Below are 18,426 nucleotides of genomic sequence, written 5' to 3'. Positions count from 1 at the left end.
AAGATTTTTTCTTAAATCAGCAATAAAAGAATGAATTACTCATATACTCAATGATATGGATAAATCTCAAAAATATTGAGTGAAAAAAGCCAGACACCAAAGAATAAGTCCTGTATGACTCCATTTATATAAAATTCTAGAAAAGGCAAATCTTATATAGTGACAGAAAGCTCTCCAGTGATTGTCTGGAGCTGGGGAGATTGACTGCAAAGGGACACAAGGGAATTTTTGCAGTGATGGAAATGTTCTCTATTTTGATTGAGGTCATGCTTTTGGGACTGTGTGTACACCTTTATCAAAACTCACTTAACTGTACACTTAAAATGGGTGCATTTTATTGTATATAAATTATACTGTAGTAAAGTTGGTTTTTAAAAAATGATTTTCAACTTTAGAACTTTCGGTCAAAATATCCTGCATTATCCAGGCCACCATCTTTTCTTACCTGGATTTTGCAATACCCTTCTGACTGGATTCCTATATAGGAATCAAGCCTCTCTCCAATCTGTTCTTCACTCTGTAGCCAAAGTAATGTTTCCGAAAGAAAATGTGAGTATGTTACTCCAAATAACTCTTATTCTTCTTCACATGTATCAGTCAGGGTTTAATTAGAGATAGTACCACTAAGATAGATCTAGATATAAATATATAGACATATAATTACAAGGAATTTTTTTCCCCCTCTTTAATACTCCCCACACTTCCACCCCTGACCTATGGATGTTGCCATTTTTCCTTAAGAACTGGATCTCTGAAGGCGGGGTGTCTCCTCCCACACGCTCGCGGCATGCACCCAGGGCCTGGCGTGCGCCCAGAGCATGGTCCATGGCTCCTCCTGGGCCACGAACCCAGAACCTTTTGCATGTAAAGCAGACGTGCTAACCACTACACTATGGAGCCACTCCTAATTACAGGGATTTGACCTTACACAATTATGAGAACTGGTTAAATGCTCTCTATAAGGTTGTTAAGTCAACCTATTATCTTCTGATGTTGAAGTCTGAAGTCCACAGGGCAGGCAGATGGGAAGAGAAGATGGATATAAAGTTCCACTAACAAGCTGGAACCCATAATCACGTAAACTGAAAGCTGTCAGTTCATGCTGCCTCTGATCTTAGCGGTATGGGGCAGATGCAGGGGCCCTTCACTTTCATAGAGCTAAATACATACCTGGCCAGGAGTTAGAGAAGCTAAAGGATCAGAGGAAGGTGAAGCAGTTGCAGGATCAGTCACTTCATCACCTTAAGGTGAGCCAGCAAAGCCAGATGTATGAGCTACAAAATGGCTGCTGCTTCACTTCCACCCTCCAAATTTCCCCCAAGAATCTCTTATGGCCAGCCCCCAAAATACAGTAGACTTCCAGGAAATGTAGTTCAGCCTAGCCAAGTTGACATTACAAAACCATCCTGACATCCCTAACCTTAAATGGCTTCCCATTAATTACTCATACAGCCTTAATAAAACCTGTAAGGTTCTTTGTGACCTGACTTCTACCAGATTTTCTGGCTTTATCTCCTACTTCCCCCACCTCAGGCTATCTGTATTTATGTTTAGTACAAATGTTCTAACTTTTCTAACCTTTTCAAGCTGCATTCCTCCTGGCCAGAATACTCTTCCTTCTTTTTCTTTCCACTTAAGCAGGCTGAGACCTATTCACCCTTATGGCCTCAGCTTCTTTTAGGACACCACCCCTGACACATCACTGTATCATTGGTAGCCAGTACAAAACCAGGTCCAGGGGTAGCACCCAGCAATTTCGGTTGAACAAATCAATGTGTGCCAATGAGAATTAAAACTGATAGCTGAATGAAAATGGCTGGAGTGTTAGGTGTAAAAGAGATAAACTGCTATAGCCAAGGTCAGTGAGTAGGCAACATATTCAGCCTATTAAAATGTAGGGAACTCTGCAGGAATACATTGTTTAACCATGTATTCACTTTGTCCCTTTGACATATAAACCCCTACTGCAACACAAACTTCCTGAGTCCCCCAGAAAGCGGACACTAAGACAGGGTGATTTGTATGGGAGGTGATTCCTGGAAGAAGCAGGATTAAAAACCAAGGAGGGGGGGAAAGAGAAGGAAATAAAGCCAGTCAAGTGGGAGTTACTGAGCTGGTTAATGCTGTGAGCACTTAAATTATATCTGACTGAAAATTCTCTGAGAAACCACACAGAACCTTAGGTATCCCTTGGAAAGTAGGTAAAGGCACTTACCCACTAACTCCTATCCCTCAGAGGTAGGAGTTAGTGAGTAAGTTCCCTGTTTTCTCTAGGGAACTTGTCCCCCTCCCATTTCCAACACTTCCAGCCGATGGAAATGAATGAGATCCCTTGGTTTTAGAGAAGGCCCCAAGATAGAAAAGTAGAGGCACTTATGGTGAAACGTTGGAAGCCAAACTATTCGCTAAAGCAGGAATAAAGTTAGAGGTGGGCTGAGGTGATGTGGTTTGAATCACCAACAGGTTTTGTTCCACTTCTCAAGGACCCTTATCTCCATTAATCTCTAGGTACTGCCAACTATACAGAGTAAAATGTCAAACCAACTGCACTTCCTTCTTTCAGAGAACTGATGGCTTGAGAGTTTAAGGAAGTTCCACTACTTTACTGAATCTCAGTATAGATAATGAAGAAAAGAGAGCTAGATAGGAAAGGGGTAAATAGATATTGCTGACTGACTACTTTACTCAAAGAATGTTGATCAATGATGCAAACTTCCAGTTATATTTGTAGTCCTTTCCCATATATTGTATGAGAATGGTGTGCCTGGAGCTGTACAATACAGCAACCCTACTAGCACAGAGCAGCTACTAACTGAATGTTTGCGACAGAGACAAAAGCAGGTGAAATGTCATAAAGATTTGTCTGATGTGGAGTATTAGAAAAACATAGATCGGTGATTCTCACATGGGGGATATTTTGTACCCCAGAAAATATTTGGCAATGTCTAGAGACGTTTTTGATTGTCATAATTGGGGAAGGGGGTGCTGCTGGAATCTAGTGGGTAGTGAGTAGGATGCTGTGAGGTACCCTACAATATAAAGGACAGCTCCCCTGTCGCCAACAAATTAGCCTGTCTAAAGTATCAGCAGTGCCTGACATAGATAAAGGTATCTGGGTACTGATATATAAGCATATGTACTTAGATAAACATAGTATTTCTCCTCTTAATGTAATTCGTTTATAACGTTTTTAAAAAAATCAATGTTTAATTACATATGATTTGCCTACATGCCAGCAATACAAAGTGTTGCATTAGTACCACCGAAACCAAAGGAATTTGTTAGTCCAATACATCTTTTCTCAGTTTTCCATTCCTGTGCCTTTAGTGGAACATAATTGAGATCAAACTCTGGTTCTGTACAATCCAGGTTTAAAGTAGGTGGTAGTTTTCGATAATAACAAGCCAGAGCTGTAAACGCTGCCTCAATCGCCCCTGCAGCTCCCAGCAGATGTCCTGTGGCTCCTTTAGTTGAGGAAATGGCAAGGGCATGTGCATGCTCTTTAAAGAGATATTTGATAGCTTTGTTTTCAGCAGCATCTCCCAATGGTGTGGAAGTAGCATGTGCGTTGATATAGGTTATCTCTTCAGGCTGTACATTTGCATCCTTTATAGCAGCAGCCATACATCTAATAAAATAACAAAAGAAATTTATCAGAACTGTTTAATTTTAACATGGGATTCATTACCCACATAGCTCATGTGAAAGAAATATGCAAGTACACTAGATGAAAAGAATCTTTGCTCTAATAACAGAACCCCATCCTGGATTACAATACGAGTTAAAATGCTAGCTGCATCAGAATGAGTCGCCCCCAGTACCTTGGACAGATTCATCACCAAGAGATAAACATACAAGCCTACAGATTTTATAATAGCTACCAAAATAAATTCCCATTTATCTGAAACGACTTTTCCCTTGGGGGCGGGGGGAGAGAAAAATATTGATTCAAGCCTAAAATAATTTTTCTTCTAGGAATTTTTTTTATCAGTGAGGAGGTGTGTGTGCCTGCGTGTGTATATATGTGTGTGTTGTGTGTGTGTGTAGATTTAAAATGTGAAAAGTTTTATAACTAGGTTTTAATTTTTTCCCTCACATTTAAATGTAAAACTTGGCATATTTCCCAATAATCTAAAAATGTCTGCACCATTACTTCAATGCTTCAAATAACCTTTCGAAATCCTCTTTGTTTAGCCTATAAGAATTCTAAATAAATGAGGTACAAAGCCAAGCTAAACAAACAAACAAACCCCAAAATAAAACATTTACCCAGAAGCACCTTCAAAAATCTCATGGATGTTAACACCTTGTTTAGTTCCTGATCTCTGGGCTGCATAAATTTCCTTAAGAGGTAGCTCAGAATATAATTTGAAGTGTTTTGAAAGGTTTCAACTAAACATAACTATTCCTTCAGCTAGCTGACTATTTCACATTTTTAGCACTAGCAATTACTAAAACTCAAAAGTATAATTCAGGAGTCGGTAAACTATGGCCCCAGCCAGATGCCTGTTTTTTGTAAATAGTTTCTCTGGAACATGCACATTCATTTATGTTATTGCACATGGCTGCTTTTGCATTAGAAGGCAAAGTTGAGTAGTTGTGACAGAGGCCCTATGGCCCACAAAGCTGAAAATATTTACTATTTGTCCCTGTAGAGAAAGAGTGGGCCAACCCGTGACTAATTTAACTGGTTACCAACATAATATGATCTAAGCAAGCTAAACTATTAGTCACACGTTAACAAGGTTTTTTTTTTGTTGTTGTTGTTTTAACTTAAATCACTATCCTACAATAGCAATTTGCTTTTCAAAGTGTGATCCTCAGACCAGCAGCATTAGCATCACCTGGGAGCTTGTTAGAAATGCAGAATCTCAAGCACCACCCTTGACCTATAGAGGAAGACTGCATTTTAATAAGATTGCTGGGTGATCAAAAGTTGGGAAGTACTAATTTAATAACATCAGGACCCTGTTGGAATGGAGCAGAGACAAGACATATCTAGAAGAATGTCTTGACTCTACTGTCCAAGTATGATGAAGGGCCAAAGAGGACGACTATGGGGAAGGAGCAGTCTGATAGCTGTTAAGCAGAACTAGAGGTATGAAAACTTGGCAAAGACCTACACGTGGCCTTCTTCACAATTTTCTTGGCCTTTACTAAAATCCAATTTTTTAATGATGTTCAAATATTTCAAACATATTAAAACAAAGAATTCAGAACACCTTGTTTAGTCTAAAACGGAAAAACAATAGAGATACCATACACCAAGGCGAGATACTACAATTTGAGACCCCAATAAAACATCTTATTTGAAGAAGTATTTTGAATGAAATAGTGTTTACCTTAAGGCACCTTCACCTTCGGGATCGGGGGCAGTTATGTGACCAGCATCACCTGACAGTCCATAGCCCAAAACTTCTGCATAAATCCGGGCCCCTCTTTGAACAGCATGTTCGTGTTCTTCCAGCACCAGCACAGCTGCACCTTCTCCCATTACAAAACCATCTCTTTTTGGATGAAATGGTCTACATGCCAACTTAGGATCAGAGTTTGTGCTCAGAGCACGGGCTCTGGAAAATCCAGCAAGAGATAAAGGGCTAATGCAAGAATCTGCACCTCCAGCCACCATCACATCAGCATCACCATGGGCTATAAATCTAAAAGAGTCTCCCAAAGCATGAGTTCCTGTGGTACAGGCTGTAGATACTGCATGATTGGGGCCCCTGAGTTTATACCGAATGCTGACCTGGCCTGCTGCCATATTGATCAGAATCTTAGGGACAAAGAATGGGCTGACTTTATTGTAACCTTTTGTTTGAAACATCACAGCAGTTTCAGAAATAACTTCAAGAGGAACCATTCCCATGCCAATTGCAACACCAGTAGCCACTTGATCAGCTTTTGACTCAGGATGCCAGCCAGAATCTTTCATGGCTAAATCTGCAGCCCCAATGGCCATAATAGTGGGAGAAGACATGGACTTGATATCCGACTTGGACACTAAGTTCTGTTCATTGAACTGACCTTCATCACAACCTCTTGGCACAAAAGCAGCAACACTGCAAGGGATACTCTTATATTCGTCACCAACCAGCGAAACAATTCCACTTTCTCCTCGGATAAGACGATCCCATACCAGCTGAGTTCCAACACCAAGAGGAGTCACTAAGCCAATGCCTGTAATGACAACCCGCCTACGCAATCTGGATGTTGGCACAGTTCCGAAAAACCTTTTACTTCTTATTAATCGCTGGCATAAGTTTGAATATATATGATAGTTTGTAATTTCTAGGATATTCTGCAAGGCGTTTGAAAACATGGTTGAGATGCTGATGATCAGAAACACTCCTGTGACAGCAATAGCCCAGAAGGTACTCACTGTTGTTTAAATAGGTTAAAGGCCTAAGAAATAATATCCAAGGTGTTCTTTCAGGTGCTTGGTGTGAGCTGTTAATGAGCACATGAAAAATAATGTTACAAATTTATACTTAACATCAGACCGCCTGTTTGGACTTAACTTCCTTTTTAGGCTGTACTACCCTCAAACATTCCAAGATAAAGAGGTTAAATGAAGATTCATTCAATTCACCAAAACAGAATTACACAATGAAAAAAATAAAGGCACTCCAATCCTCACATGGGATGCAGGAAGCCTCCTTGTTCAGGATTACTGAGGCCTTATTCTAAACAGTGTTTCTGGTGGCAGTGCCACAAAATACATTTCAAAGCCAATTATTCTTTGAGGTAGGAGTAAGTGGACTTTATTGCTCTTCAAAAGGTAATCGGCAATTTTCATACCTTTTCCAACAAAAAAAAGTAATCAGGGTTTCAGGGACGACGAAGGTCAAGGGCGGGCAATAGGGGGTGTGGCCAATACTCTGCACCGCCTCTCGAGCACCACCACATACTCCCAAAGAAAGTGTAGTGTGGCGACAGGAAAAGAAATCAGGCCCCAGGTCATCAGACTCCCCTCTCTATTACCGACCCGATATACCGTTGGAGGGGCGGAAGAACAAGAGCAGCGGGCAGCAGATACCTTTGCCGGGTCTCTAGCCACTCGCGCAGCCGCCGACTTCGCCGACAATGCTCTCGTGCGCACGCGCACACGCACGTCCGCACATGCGCGCGCAGCTGTACGCATTACGTCCTAGCCTGCTTCGGCCGTACGTCCTTCCTCCGCGTCACCTTGGGGGAGGTTGGACAGTAGGAGGTGGAGACAGTTCCGAGTTTGCTCGCAGAAACTCTTGTCCCGCAACCTCAGTGAGTGGAAGATAATCAAAAGTGTACACTTAACGCGATGAAATAGCATTTTTTGTCCATCAGAACGAGAATTATTATTTTTTTTTTGTAATGATAATGTCTACATAGTCCCCTGTTGTGGGAGAAGGGACACCATCATGTTCGCCTGGAATCGTAGGAAAAAAATTATTACTTTGAGTAGTAATCTCAAAGTTACTACTGTACCTCCCAGAGTTATTTTATAATAGTGATATAGAACTAGCCAAAATGCCCAGCACCAGGAAATTGGTTGTGTATTGTGTGGGTGCATCTAAATGCTGTGCATTCATTTAAAATAGCTATATATTAATAAAAGATGTTGAAACTACGTTAGGAGATACAAGTTACCAAAAAAATGTATATCCTTTTAGAGAGTTTTGTAAGGTCTGCAAGGATGTACAATGACTGTGATGTTACTCCCGCCCCCTTATTTGTTGCTTAGCCTTCTTGACTATTTTCTATAAGTAATGCTTTTGTAACACAGTTATTTTTAGTTTTTAAAAATCGTTGCTGAAACTGCAGTGCTCAAAATATACCCAATGTCTGAGGAATGAAGACAACAGAGAGGAATGTAGACATTTATTCTTTAGTGTCCGAAAAATTCAACAACGTTATTTGCTCAGAGCTGGCTGTGACTCTATGACGAGAAAGTATAACATGAAAATATCTTTTTAAAAAAGCATCTATAGATGACCATCTATTGCTCACATGCCATTTTAACCAGGCCTGACCCTGCTTAGCTTCTGAGATTAGATGAGATTGGGCTTGTTCAGAGTGGCATGGCCATAGACCCTTTTTTTTTTTTTTCTTTAGATAAGGGATTGACTGTGTAATCTGCATCTGAACCTCCCAGCCATGCTGTTTCTTTCTGGGCAATATCTGTTGAAGTGATTGATTCCAAGTAAAGTGCTCTTCTTTCTCAGTTCTAGAAAACTTGATAAGCACTCAAACTTGCTCTCTCTTTTCACTGTTATATAATATTTTAAAATCAGTGTGAAAAGACCTACAATATTTTCTTGAAGCCAAACTCATATGAAACAGTTTTAAGGTGCTATTTTTATTTCTTTGATAGTATCACAAAACTATTTTGGATAAGAAGTGACGACGAATCAATTAAAATCTTGTTGAAATATAAAACTACAAAAAGTCATTTTTATTTCCACATCCGATTGCCTTTATTTTAGAAAGCTGTAGGGACTTTTATATTTTAATAGCTTTCTATGGTTTAGTACCATATTCCTCACTAGAATACCGTGGTGTTTTCTTGCATCGAAATCTTCAAAAGCACTGCACTTACTTTAGCCTCTTTCAGATTTCTTAGGTTTACTTAAATTTTTGTATACTGATTCCAAACTGTCTTTCCAGATACAGCTCCCATTCTCTATTAAATAGATTTCTACCCAGCAAAACTGATCTCACTATCTCTGGATTGACTTCAGCTTTTTAATCTGTGTATCTTTGCTTGTACTTTCTTTTCTTCAACATTAATCTTCCTCCCACCTTGTGTTAGAAGTTGGCATACAAAAATGAGTAAGACATGGTTCTTGATTTCAAGAAGTTCATAGTCTAGTAGAGGGAGACAGCCAAGGAAATGTGTAAACTACTGAAACAGGTGCTACCATGGAAGAAAATAATGTAATAATACAAAGGAGACAAGTAGGTCAGTGCTACCTTCCAAAGTCAGAAAAGGCTTCAAAAAAATGATCCTTTGAGCTACATCTTGAAAATGAGTAAATGTTTGTATGGGCCCCAGGCCTGGCCCTGATCCAAGCTCACGGCTAAGGATATGACCCCCAGACCTGGCATGTTACATTAAACACAGTAGTGCACCTGTGACTAGCTTATGTAAGAATGACTCAGCTTGCTGTACTACACATGCCACTATTGTGCCACTACGGAATGCCACTGTTGTTCTCTGGCACATATAAGCTCATTCAGCCCCCGCAATAAAGGTTTTTTGGCTTGGCTTGCAGTCCGATTCTCTTGTCGGCTCCATGTGTGTTTTTGCAATTGGGCATCTCACCACCGAAACCCCTTCTCGATCAGCTTGGCGTTGACACTTGGCATCTGCGGCAGGATGAAGTGAGTACAACCCCTAGTGCTCCGGACGGTCCCCAGGTGGAGGACATGTGGCCCCCCACCTCCCTGTGGTATCCCTTGGCCACATATCTGGCTACATGGACGCCACCGGAGGATTGGGATGGAGTGAAGTTGTGTCCGGAGGACGTCCAGAAAGCCCCGGAGATGCTGGAGCCGAATGTCCCGGCCACTCACCGGGTGGCAGCAGGTCAGGTGGCTTGGATGTTCCTGGCGGTGCTGCAGCAGGCCAGCCTGGAGGTTCAGGACCAGGCTCAGCGGGTGCAGCAACTGCAATGTCAGGAAGAAGCACTAGAACGACGGCTGGTGGCAACAAAACGCATACTACAGGGCCCTGACAGGTCACTGCCATCGTCCCAGCCTGGGAGCCCACGGGTGACACTGCAGCAAGTACAGCCAGTGCAGCCAGTGTTATGGCAGCAGGTTGATGTGGAACAGCTGTTGGCCCCTGGGAAACAAGCTGGCAGTGCCCCCCAGGCTAAAAAGCATACCACCGTGATCCAATACAGCCCTGCCAAACTCTAGGACCTGATGAAGCAGGTATGGCAGATAGCCGGGGAAATGGTTCCAAGGTGGCTGCTGTGGCTGTGGGATGACGGGGCTGAAGTAACTGAATTATCTCCTGAAGAGATGGCTCGGCTGGCCTCCATAACTGTAATACCATCCCTACGACAGCACCTCCAGAATGTGGCGCATACAGCATGGGACACTGGTAACCATTCCCTGATTAATTGGCTCACATCTGCCACACAGACGGTATGGGCCGACTCTCAGGAGCTGCCAGAGACGGTGAGCAAGTGGGCTACGTACTTAGATCTGGTCCAGATAATTCGGGAAATGGGCATGCAACAGATGATGTTTTATGCCCAGTATAATAGTCCTGATGAAGAGATATTTATAACCCATGTGAAGGACCTAATTTTAATTTCTGGCCCTGCCAGGACTTTTGGTACTATGGCTGGACTGCTGGCCCCTTACATGGATAGACAAATCTACGAGGTAACGTATGCCATGGCTAGGTTGGGGGACGTGGAAGTGAAACATACGAGTGTACCACCCAAGTGCATGCTCTACTGCCCTCCGTGCTCCCAAACCGGCCAATGTGCAGACAAAAGCGTGACCAAAAAAGGGGAGACAGAAGAATCCCCAACCTATCCAACCATGAAGATGAGCTGCGAACAGATGTGGTTTGATCTCCTTGTGACAGGGTAGCCCCAGAAAAGATTGAGCAGCAAGCTAATGAAGTGCTGCTAGCATTTTGGAATCAGTTGCACCCTGACCAGCAATTCACCCCTATTCCCAGGAAAGCTGCAACCCGTAAGGTATGGCTGGCCGATTACCTCCCTGATTAGGGGTCTGCTCAGGGCACCTGGTTGGCGGGGGAGTCAGTTGACCTGAGGCCGCATCTGGAACTGACTATACATTGGTCCCCCCGCAATGTACAAAGGGTATTAGCCCTCATGGACACAGGTGCCGACAGCACCCTACTTTACAGGAATCCGGACCCAGTGCAACCATAGAAGGCTATGGGGGTCAAATCATTCGCGTGCAGCAGGTCCATGTGACACTGAGTATTAGCAGATTGCCTCCTCAGACATACCAGACATACATATCCCCCGTACCAGAGTACATTTTGGGAAATGATGTCTTAAGAGGTCTGTGAATACCACTGCTGGTGAATTCCGCCTTCGCATCCAGATGGTGAAGACTATTATGTGGGGATATCCACACCATGCCCCATTGGTTTTGCCCCAAGCTACCTGGGTAGTGAACACAAAACAATATCGCTTGCCTGGTGGCCATGAGGAAATAGGTCGCATTATTCTGAAGGTGGAAGAAGCTGGTGTCATTTGTCCCACTCATAGCCCATATAACTCCCCCATGTGGCCAGTGTGGAAGCCTGACAGCTCCTGGCACAGGACAGTTGACTATCGGGAGTTTAAAAAGGTTACACCACCCCTACAAGCTGCCGCACCGAACGTCACGGACATTATGGACAGTTTGTCACATGAACTTGGATGATACCATTACGTGGTGGATTTGACAAATGCCTTCTCTATTGTCATAGCTCCATAAAACCAAGAACAGTTCGCCTTCACCTAGGAAGGACAGCAGTGGATATTCCTCGTCCTTCCCCAGGGCTATCTGCACAGCCCTCCCCTGTGTCATGGTCTTGTGGCTCAAGATTTAGCCACATGGAAACGATCACCTGCATTACACTTGTATCATATTGATGACATAATGCTAACCTGATTCTCTTACAGAACTGGAAGCAGCAGCAAGCAGCCTGCGAGGAGCTCTCGCTGATTGGGATTGGGCCGTCAACAAGGACAAGGTCAGATTCTTGGGAGTTGTCTGGTAGGGTAAAACGAAAATAATGCCAGAGGCGGTGATTGATAAGATACAGGCAGGCATATCCCCAACCTGAAACTATGAAGCAGTTCCAAACCTATTTGGGACTGCTGGAGTTTTGGAGAATGTTCATTCCCCGTTTGGCATTCTTGATGCGACACCTGCACTGTCTAATGCAACGGGTACCCAGTGGGATTGGACCCCCAAGATAGAAGAGGACTTTAAGGCTGCAAAACAAGCTGTAGCACAAGCCCAAACTCTACACATAGTAGATCCAGCCCTCCCATTTCTGCTCATGGTGCAGGTAGATAATGCAGGATTTGGATAGAGCTTGTAGCAAAAGCAAGGTTCCTGGAAAGTGCCGATATGCTTCAGGTCCCAGGTATGGAAAGGCACAGAAACATGGTACTCTCTGATTGAGAAGCAACTGGCTGCCATATATGTAGCCCTTCTGGCCAACGAGGCCATCACTGGTCCTAATCCCATAACCATGCAGTCCGCATATCCCGTGAAGGGGTGACTGCAGTCCTGGGTGAAGACTCTCTTCACGAGAATTGCTGACCAAGTGAGGGGCACACGGTTCTCCGCAAGCCCTCTGTCAAGTCAACTGTACTCCCTATTGAGACCAGTACAGTTTCAAGCAGAGCTCCTGGCAGAGCCTGCTAAAACAGATGTACCAGTCCCTATAAAGAGGGTTGGGTTCCCATCCCTGAGGATGCCTGGCACAGAGACAGCTTGTGCCACAGGCAGCCCCCTATGTGGGCTGCCGTAACATTGCAGTCATGAAACTGGCGCTGGCCAATCCAGCCAATGGGCCGAGCTCCACACTATATGGTGGGTCCTCATAAAGGAAACTGGCCCAGTGCACGTCTGCACCAATAGTTGGGCCATGTATCAAGGTCTAACTCTGTGGCTGCCCTGGTGGGCTGCCCAAGAATGGATGATAGGCCACTGCTTCTTATAGGGACAGAGTTATGGGAAGACCTCTGGAAGCAGGGCCTTTAACAAGGGGCTACTATATACCATGTCCCTGGCCATTGGCCATTATAGGCTCTGGGCAATGATGCAACAGATACACTGGCACGAATCCGCTCCTCCTGTATACTGCCAATTCTGGTGAACATTGGCCCCTGGCTCCACCAAAAACTGGGACATGTAGGGCCCCATACCATGGAACAGGTAGCAAAGCGATGGGGGCTATCATTGACCTGGGCACAAGCACAAGTTGCCATTGTCACAATGCCCCTGGTGTGCTGAGCAGCACCCAGAAAGACAACAGGAAAAAAGTACCCCGGGGGTGGTGCCCTGCAGGACTAAGCCACTCCAGGAATGGCAAGTAGACACATAGAACCTTTGCCCACAGACTGGGGTCACCGCTATGTGTTCACGGGTGTGGACACAACCACCAGTCTAAGGTTTGCGTGGATGGTGGCAACTGCTGATCAACGCTATATCATGACAGTGTTAAAACACCTCGCGGCCACCTATGGCTGGCCTTTATTAATCACTAGTGATAGAGGCACTCATTTTACAGGACAAGAAGTGCAAGCCTGGGCCTGCACCAAAGACATGCAATGACAGTTATATGTCCCTTATTGTCCACAGGCAGCTAGAATGATAGAATAATTCAACAGCTTGTTGAAAGACAAACTGAGCCTTGGGCCTAGGCTGGAGCCATTGGTACACTAACTTCCCACAGGCTATACGCCTTCTGAATGAGCAGCCTCACGAACAGGGTTGTCCCCGCTTGACAGGGTAATGATGGACTTGCCTCAGGCTATCAAGGTGTGCCTGAGCACTGCTGCTAAACAGCTTTTGCCCAGGCCTACCAGGGAGCTTTGCTCTTGCCAGCCCCAAAACCTTTGGCAGCAGGTAAACAGTCCACCTGGTCATGGCCTTAGACTATACAGGTAACACAAGAGCCTTGAGAAGCCCTAATGGAGGCCTGGAGGCAGGGCTTACACAATGGGTTGCAGCTAGAACCCTGGATTTGTGTTTGGCCCATGCTCTTAGAATGTCACTCCCGATGACTGCTGAGTGTTTGCTGTTAATGGGAAATTTTTCCTTAGCCTGTGGCCCATTCCTCTCTATACTGTAACTCCGATGAAAATACCCTGGCCTGCTCCCCTTGGAGAAACTATTTGGTATCACAGGCCAGGGGCAACCCGTCTCCCGGCTGCCCTTTTATCTCAAGACAGTCAAGTGGCCTGTGTCCTCCCAGAAGGACAGCACTTGCCCCAAATGGTCAATTTGTTTGTTTGCTCTATCCTTTCACCTGGGCTGGCAACAGGGAACAGTGCCCGATCCTGGGCTCATGTATTTGCTGCTGTCCACAATGTTTTGCATTACCGGGTATATACTGGGTATATACATGGAGGTGGCCAAGGGACTGCTGCAGCATATTACTCTAGCTACGGCTAAAAATGAAGTGGCCACGTACCTGGAACCCCACCCCTGAATGGGACCAGCAGCAACGGGCCACAAAAACATTACTCTGCCACAACCATCACAATTCCCCACCCCTTATAGGTATGCCATTTCCAATGGGTGGGGATAGCTAGTGGGAAAACATGGAATTGCAGGAGCAGTCCCCTCACTACATAGAACAAGATCTGTGCTTAACCATATCATGGGGTGCCTATCATTTCACCCGGGCTGGCAACAGGGAACACTTGCCCACTGACTGGACCGGCGGTTGTACCTGGGGATGTCCATATTTAGCTGGATGCATATTATCCAGTTGCCCCATAATTGGGATCCCATATGTCACTACTGGCACCTGCAGAAATGGGCAACATGATGGTACTACTCCCTGGCATTATTCATTCCAGGGACAGAATCCATAAATGTAAAATTACCGGTTGAAGCCTTAGCCCAGCACACCACACAGGCATTGAATGCTATGCATCAAGCCAAAACCCTTTTGATGGATGAAACTACACAAATGTGGAAAGTAGTTCCACAAAACCACATAGCCCTTGACCTAACTGCTACCCAGGGACGCACCTGTGCCATACTCCATGTAGAATGCTATGTCTACATTCCTGATCATGCTAAGCAGGTACAGACAGCTCTCCCAAAATGGATGCTAAAGTCCAAGCCATCCATGCCCTGAGAAAAGACCCCTTAATAGCTTGATAGAATTCCTTGGGGTCCTCCCTGGCGATGGACAATAGCTGTCTTAGTCGTTATAGCCTGTAGCCTGGTAGTATTTTGTTGTTCCCTATGTTGTTGTGGATTGTGTGCCCAAGGTAACACCCTCTGGATATGTTGACAAAACATTGCTAGGATGTCCCTGACTAAGTGTGGGGGTTCTCCAATAGCTAGGAAGTCCTCCCTCTCGCTCACCTCTTTAATCCCCAAATTTAAGGGTACTATTCAAACTCTTCCATTAAACTTTAGCCCATAGTAAAATTTTCCTTCCAGAAAACTAGTTCTCAAACTTTGCATCAAAATCACCTGAAGGGCTTGTTGCTACACAGATTGTTGGGCCTCACCTTTAAAGATGGGGCTTGAGAATCTGTCTTTCTGACAAGTTCCCTGGTGATACTGCTGCTACTGGTCTAAGCCCTGCGGTAAACTTATTATGACTTGCATGAAACTGGGCCTGTCCTGACCTCCTTCACTGTTTCATAGTGCCTACTACAGTGCTTGGCATTTGGTAGCCACCTCATAAATAGTGAATGGATGAATTGTGGAACGAATGAATAAATATATACCCTTATACTGGCTCATATACATGCACGACTTTGTGCATTTCTTACCAAATAACTCTTTTTCTTTTCACAATAAATTTTTGTTTCATCAACTAAAGGGCTATCTGTACGTAAGGTATGATCATTAGTTTTGTCTTTCCTACAAGATTAAAAGTCTTTTATGTCAACTATCTCCAACTGCTTTGCACACAACAGGTGCTTAATAGTTGGTGGTTAATTACTCAACACAATCATGCATTAGCGAATCACCATATCAATTCCTGAAAGGCTTTAATCCCTCTCCTTGCTGATGATCTTTATTGAGGCCAGCATTTTCTTTTTTTTTGAGAAAACCGATCCTGGGGAAATATTAATGGGTTATTTTTTTCTGTTCCATTTAAGAATAGTGCCACCATGTGTCAAGTCTAAAGACGGTGTGCTTAATAAAGCTAGAATCCTTAAAAAAAAAATTATTTTGGAGCAAAAAAAAGTAAAAGAATGGAAGTTCAAAGTTGATTTAATACTAGAACATCCTTTAGTTGTTGGAAGCAATGGTAGGTATAAAGAGATTAATATTTCCAATTTTAGTTGTAAAGGAAAACTGAAAAATCAAAATATTTTCAACTTGACTCGAGTGGAAGCAGCAAATGGGGAAAAGAATAAGTCAAAGTCCCTTGTAATAAATTCTCTTAATAGCTTCATAAATGGTGGTATCCAAGAGAGAGTGTAGTTATTCAAGAATTTTAACAGAAGTATTAGTAAAGAGTAATTGGGAATGATCTAAAGTTCAGATGATTTAAAATAATAACATACTGAATTATCTCTGAAATGATAATTTCTATGATTTCATGGACTGTACATTATCACAGTATTTACTACATGGCACTGGTTTTCACACTGTGGTTACATATTCCTCACAAAGGTACCACTGTCAAGGAAAAGGCTGAGCTGATGGCCTTCTGTCCCTCCCATGCACGCGTGCGCGCGTACACACACACACACACACACACACACACATCCCTACCTGCTTCGATTCTAGAGTACCACCATTTTGGTGTTTTGTGTACACTGGTTTTCCTAAGATTTTATTTGAAAAAAAAGTTTTGTTGCTTTAAAAAATATAGTAAATAATTATTGTGTAGTATACAATAACCTTACACAATTATTATAAGGATAACTAAATGTGCTAATGGAAAAAAGAAACTCAAATTAAGGGAAATACAATTTGTGGTAGAAACAGCTAGTTATAACCCGTCTCCCCACCTTCCATCATTTATAGAGTGGTGGGTGTCGCCTGTCTAGCCAGAGACTACATTTCCCAGTCTCCCCTCCTTTTACCTAGATGGGCCTTCATTTTTGCGAATGATGAGGTGGAGAAAATGCTGTATATCATTTCTGGGTTCATATGGTTAAGAAGCAGGTATGTCTTCTTTTTCCCCAACCATTAACTAAATAGAGAAGTCTCTTTGAATCTCTCTATGGCAAAAGTTCGCAAACTATAAGCCCAATCCAGCAGGCTACCTGTTTTTGTAAATAAAGTGTCATAGCCAGGCCCATACATTTTAAAATAGTCTATAGAACTACAATAGCAGGAGCAGAGTTAAATAGTTGAAACAGACACCCTGTGGCCACAAAGCCTTGAACATTTACTATTTGGCCCTTTAGAGAAAATGTTTGTTAACCTCTATTCTATGGGATGGAAGGAGCTGGGTTCCTGGATCATTACACAGAGGAAAGCTGCCCACTGACTAATGACACCTGCATTATTAAACTTACATGAGCAAAAAAGACTTCTTGTGTTAAGTCGCTGAAATTTTTAGTTATAGCAACTAAGAACATACAATCAGTTTAACACACTGTTCTTGGAAACTGGTCCAAAAACCTACATATTAAAAACTCACAAATATCTGGTAGATGAATGGTAATTAAAGTAAATGGGATAGCTCAGGGTCTTGCTCATAGATAGTTGAAGAAAATTTAAAATGTTAAAAGCAAACAAAAGATAAAGCATCAAGAACGGTTACTTAGGCAAATATCTTAAGAATATAAGGTTAAGAAAAATATTTATTGAGGTTTGGAAATGAATTTCTGCAAAGAAGGAAGCTATTGGTAAAGTACAGTTTCAAGGGCATGGTAAGGACAGAGGATGGATTATAGATGTTAAGATTCATCTTCTAAAAGGAATAAAGGACACCGATCCCATAAACTACCCACAGAAGTTACAAAATAATACTTACTTTATTATATGGAATGTACATTTTTCTTGTCTTTTCTGCCTCGCCACTCATTCTATTTTGACCTTATTGCGTATGTTTTATGCTGGTCACCACAAGGTAAATCGAGACCACCAAACACACTGCAACCTGCGGTTTGAATCGAGACCACTAAAAACTACATTGCAAGCTCTTTACAGAGGCATCATACTATTTGAGCTGAGACTTAAGCAAGAAATTTTCAATCATCTAATTTTAAAGAGCATCCATACCCCGGATTCCCAGCAGAGTTTACAGTCACGCGATTGTTTTTGAACGTTTGTTGCTCCTTCCTTCTGGGTCTTTCATCACAGAGGTGGGGGCTTTCATCACATCTATCTAGGAGGACCTGACAATCTCCGAGAAGAAAGCTGTAAGATTGTTTTATGTGAGGGAAAAGGATGCTTGGAGGTGGTTTCCCCACCTCCGTGGCTGGATCAATCGAGGTGGGGAGGAACCCGAGTTTCTGCGACCCACCGGCCAGCACAGAACAGCACCCGCTAGCCCTGCCCCTCCTGGCCGGAGCCCCCAGTCCTCTCGACCAAAGCTCCCACCTACTCCCCCAAACCTCCACCCTGACGCTGACCACGATACCCCGCCAGTCCTACAAAACCCTGCGGCCCCTTCTGGTCCCTGCCCGCGGGCCGGAACAACCAGGCCCCTGCCTCTCCGCCCAGGCTCTCCGCCCCTCCCGTTAGGTCTCCGCCCCCTCCTTCCGGGTCAAGCCCCTGCCCTGCGGACCAAGACCCGCC

General features: G+C 43.6%; 1 protein-coding gene across 4 annotated transcripts; it reads right to left on the bottom strand.

The window, feature by feature from the left end:
- Positions 1–3,156: 3,156 nt before the first annotated feature.
- On the bottom strand, positions 3,157–7,119 carry OXSM (3-oxoacyl-ACP synthase, mitochondrial). Of its 4 annotated transcripts, none has more exons than XM_015596849.2 (3): positions 7,037–7,119; positions 5,343–6,447; positions 3,157–3,628 (listed from the first exon to the last, which is right to left on the bottom strand). In XM_015596849.2, the coding sequence occupies exons 2-3, from the start codon at positions 6,317–6,319 to the stop codon at positions 3,226–3,228; spliced, it is 1,380 nt and encodes a 459-aa protein (XP_015452335.1). In that variant the 5' UTR covers positions 6,320–6,447; positions 7,037–7,119; the 3' UTR covers positions 3,157–3,225. The 4 variants fall into 4 exon arrangements, with proteins under 4 accessions (XP_015452335.1, XP_015452338.1, XP_024894847.1 ...); XM_015596852.2 differs by having other exon boundaries at positions 6,986–7,074; XM_025039079.1 differs by having other exon boundaries at positions 6,995–7,073.
- Positions 7,120–18,426: the final 11,307 nt, after the last annotated feature.

The sequence above is a fragment of the Pteropus alecto genome, unplaced genomic scaffold, assembly GCF_000325575.1.
Source record: "Pteropus alecto unplaced genomic scaffold, ASM32557v1 scaffold10, whole genome shotgun sequence".
Classification (NCBI taxonomy): Eukaryota; Metazoa; Chordata; class Mammalia; order Chiroptera; family Pteropodidae; genus Pteropus; species Pteropus alecto.
This window is presented reverse-complemented; position numbering and strand designations above follow the sequence as displayed.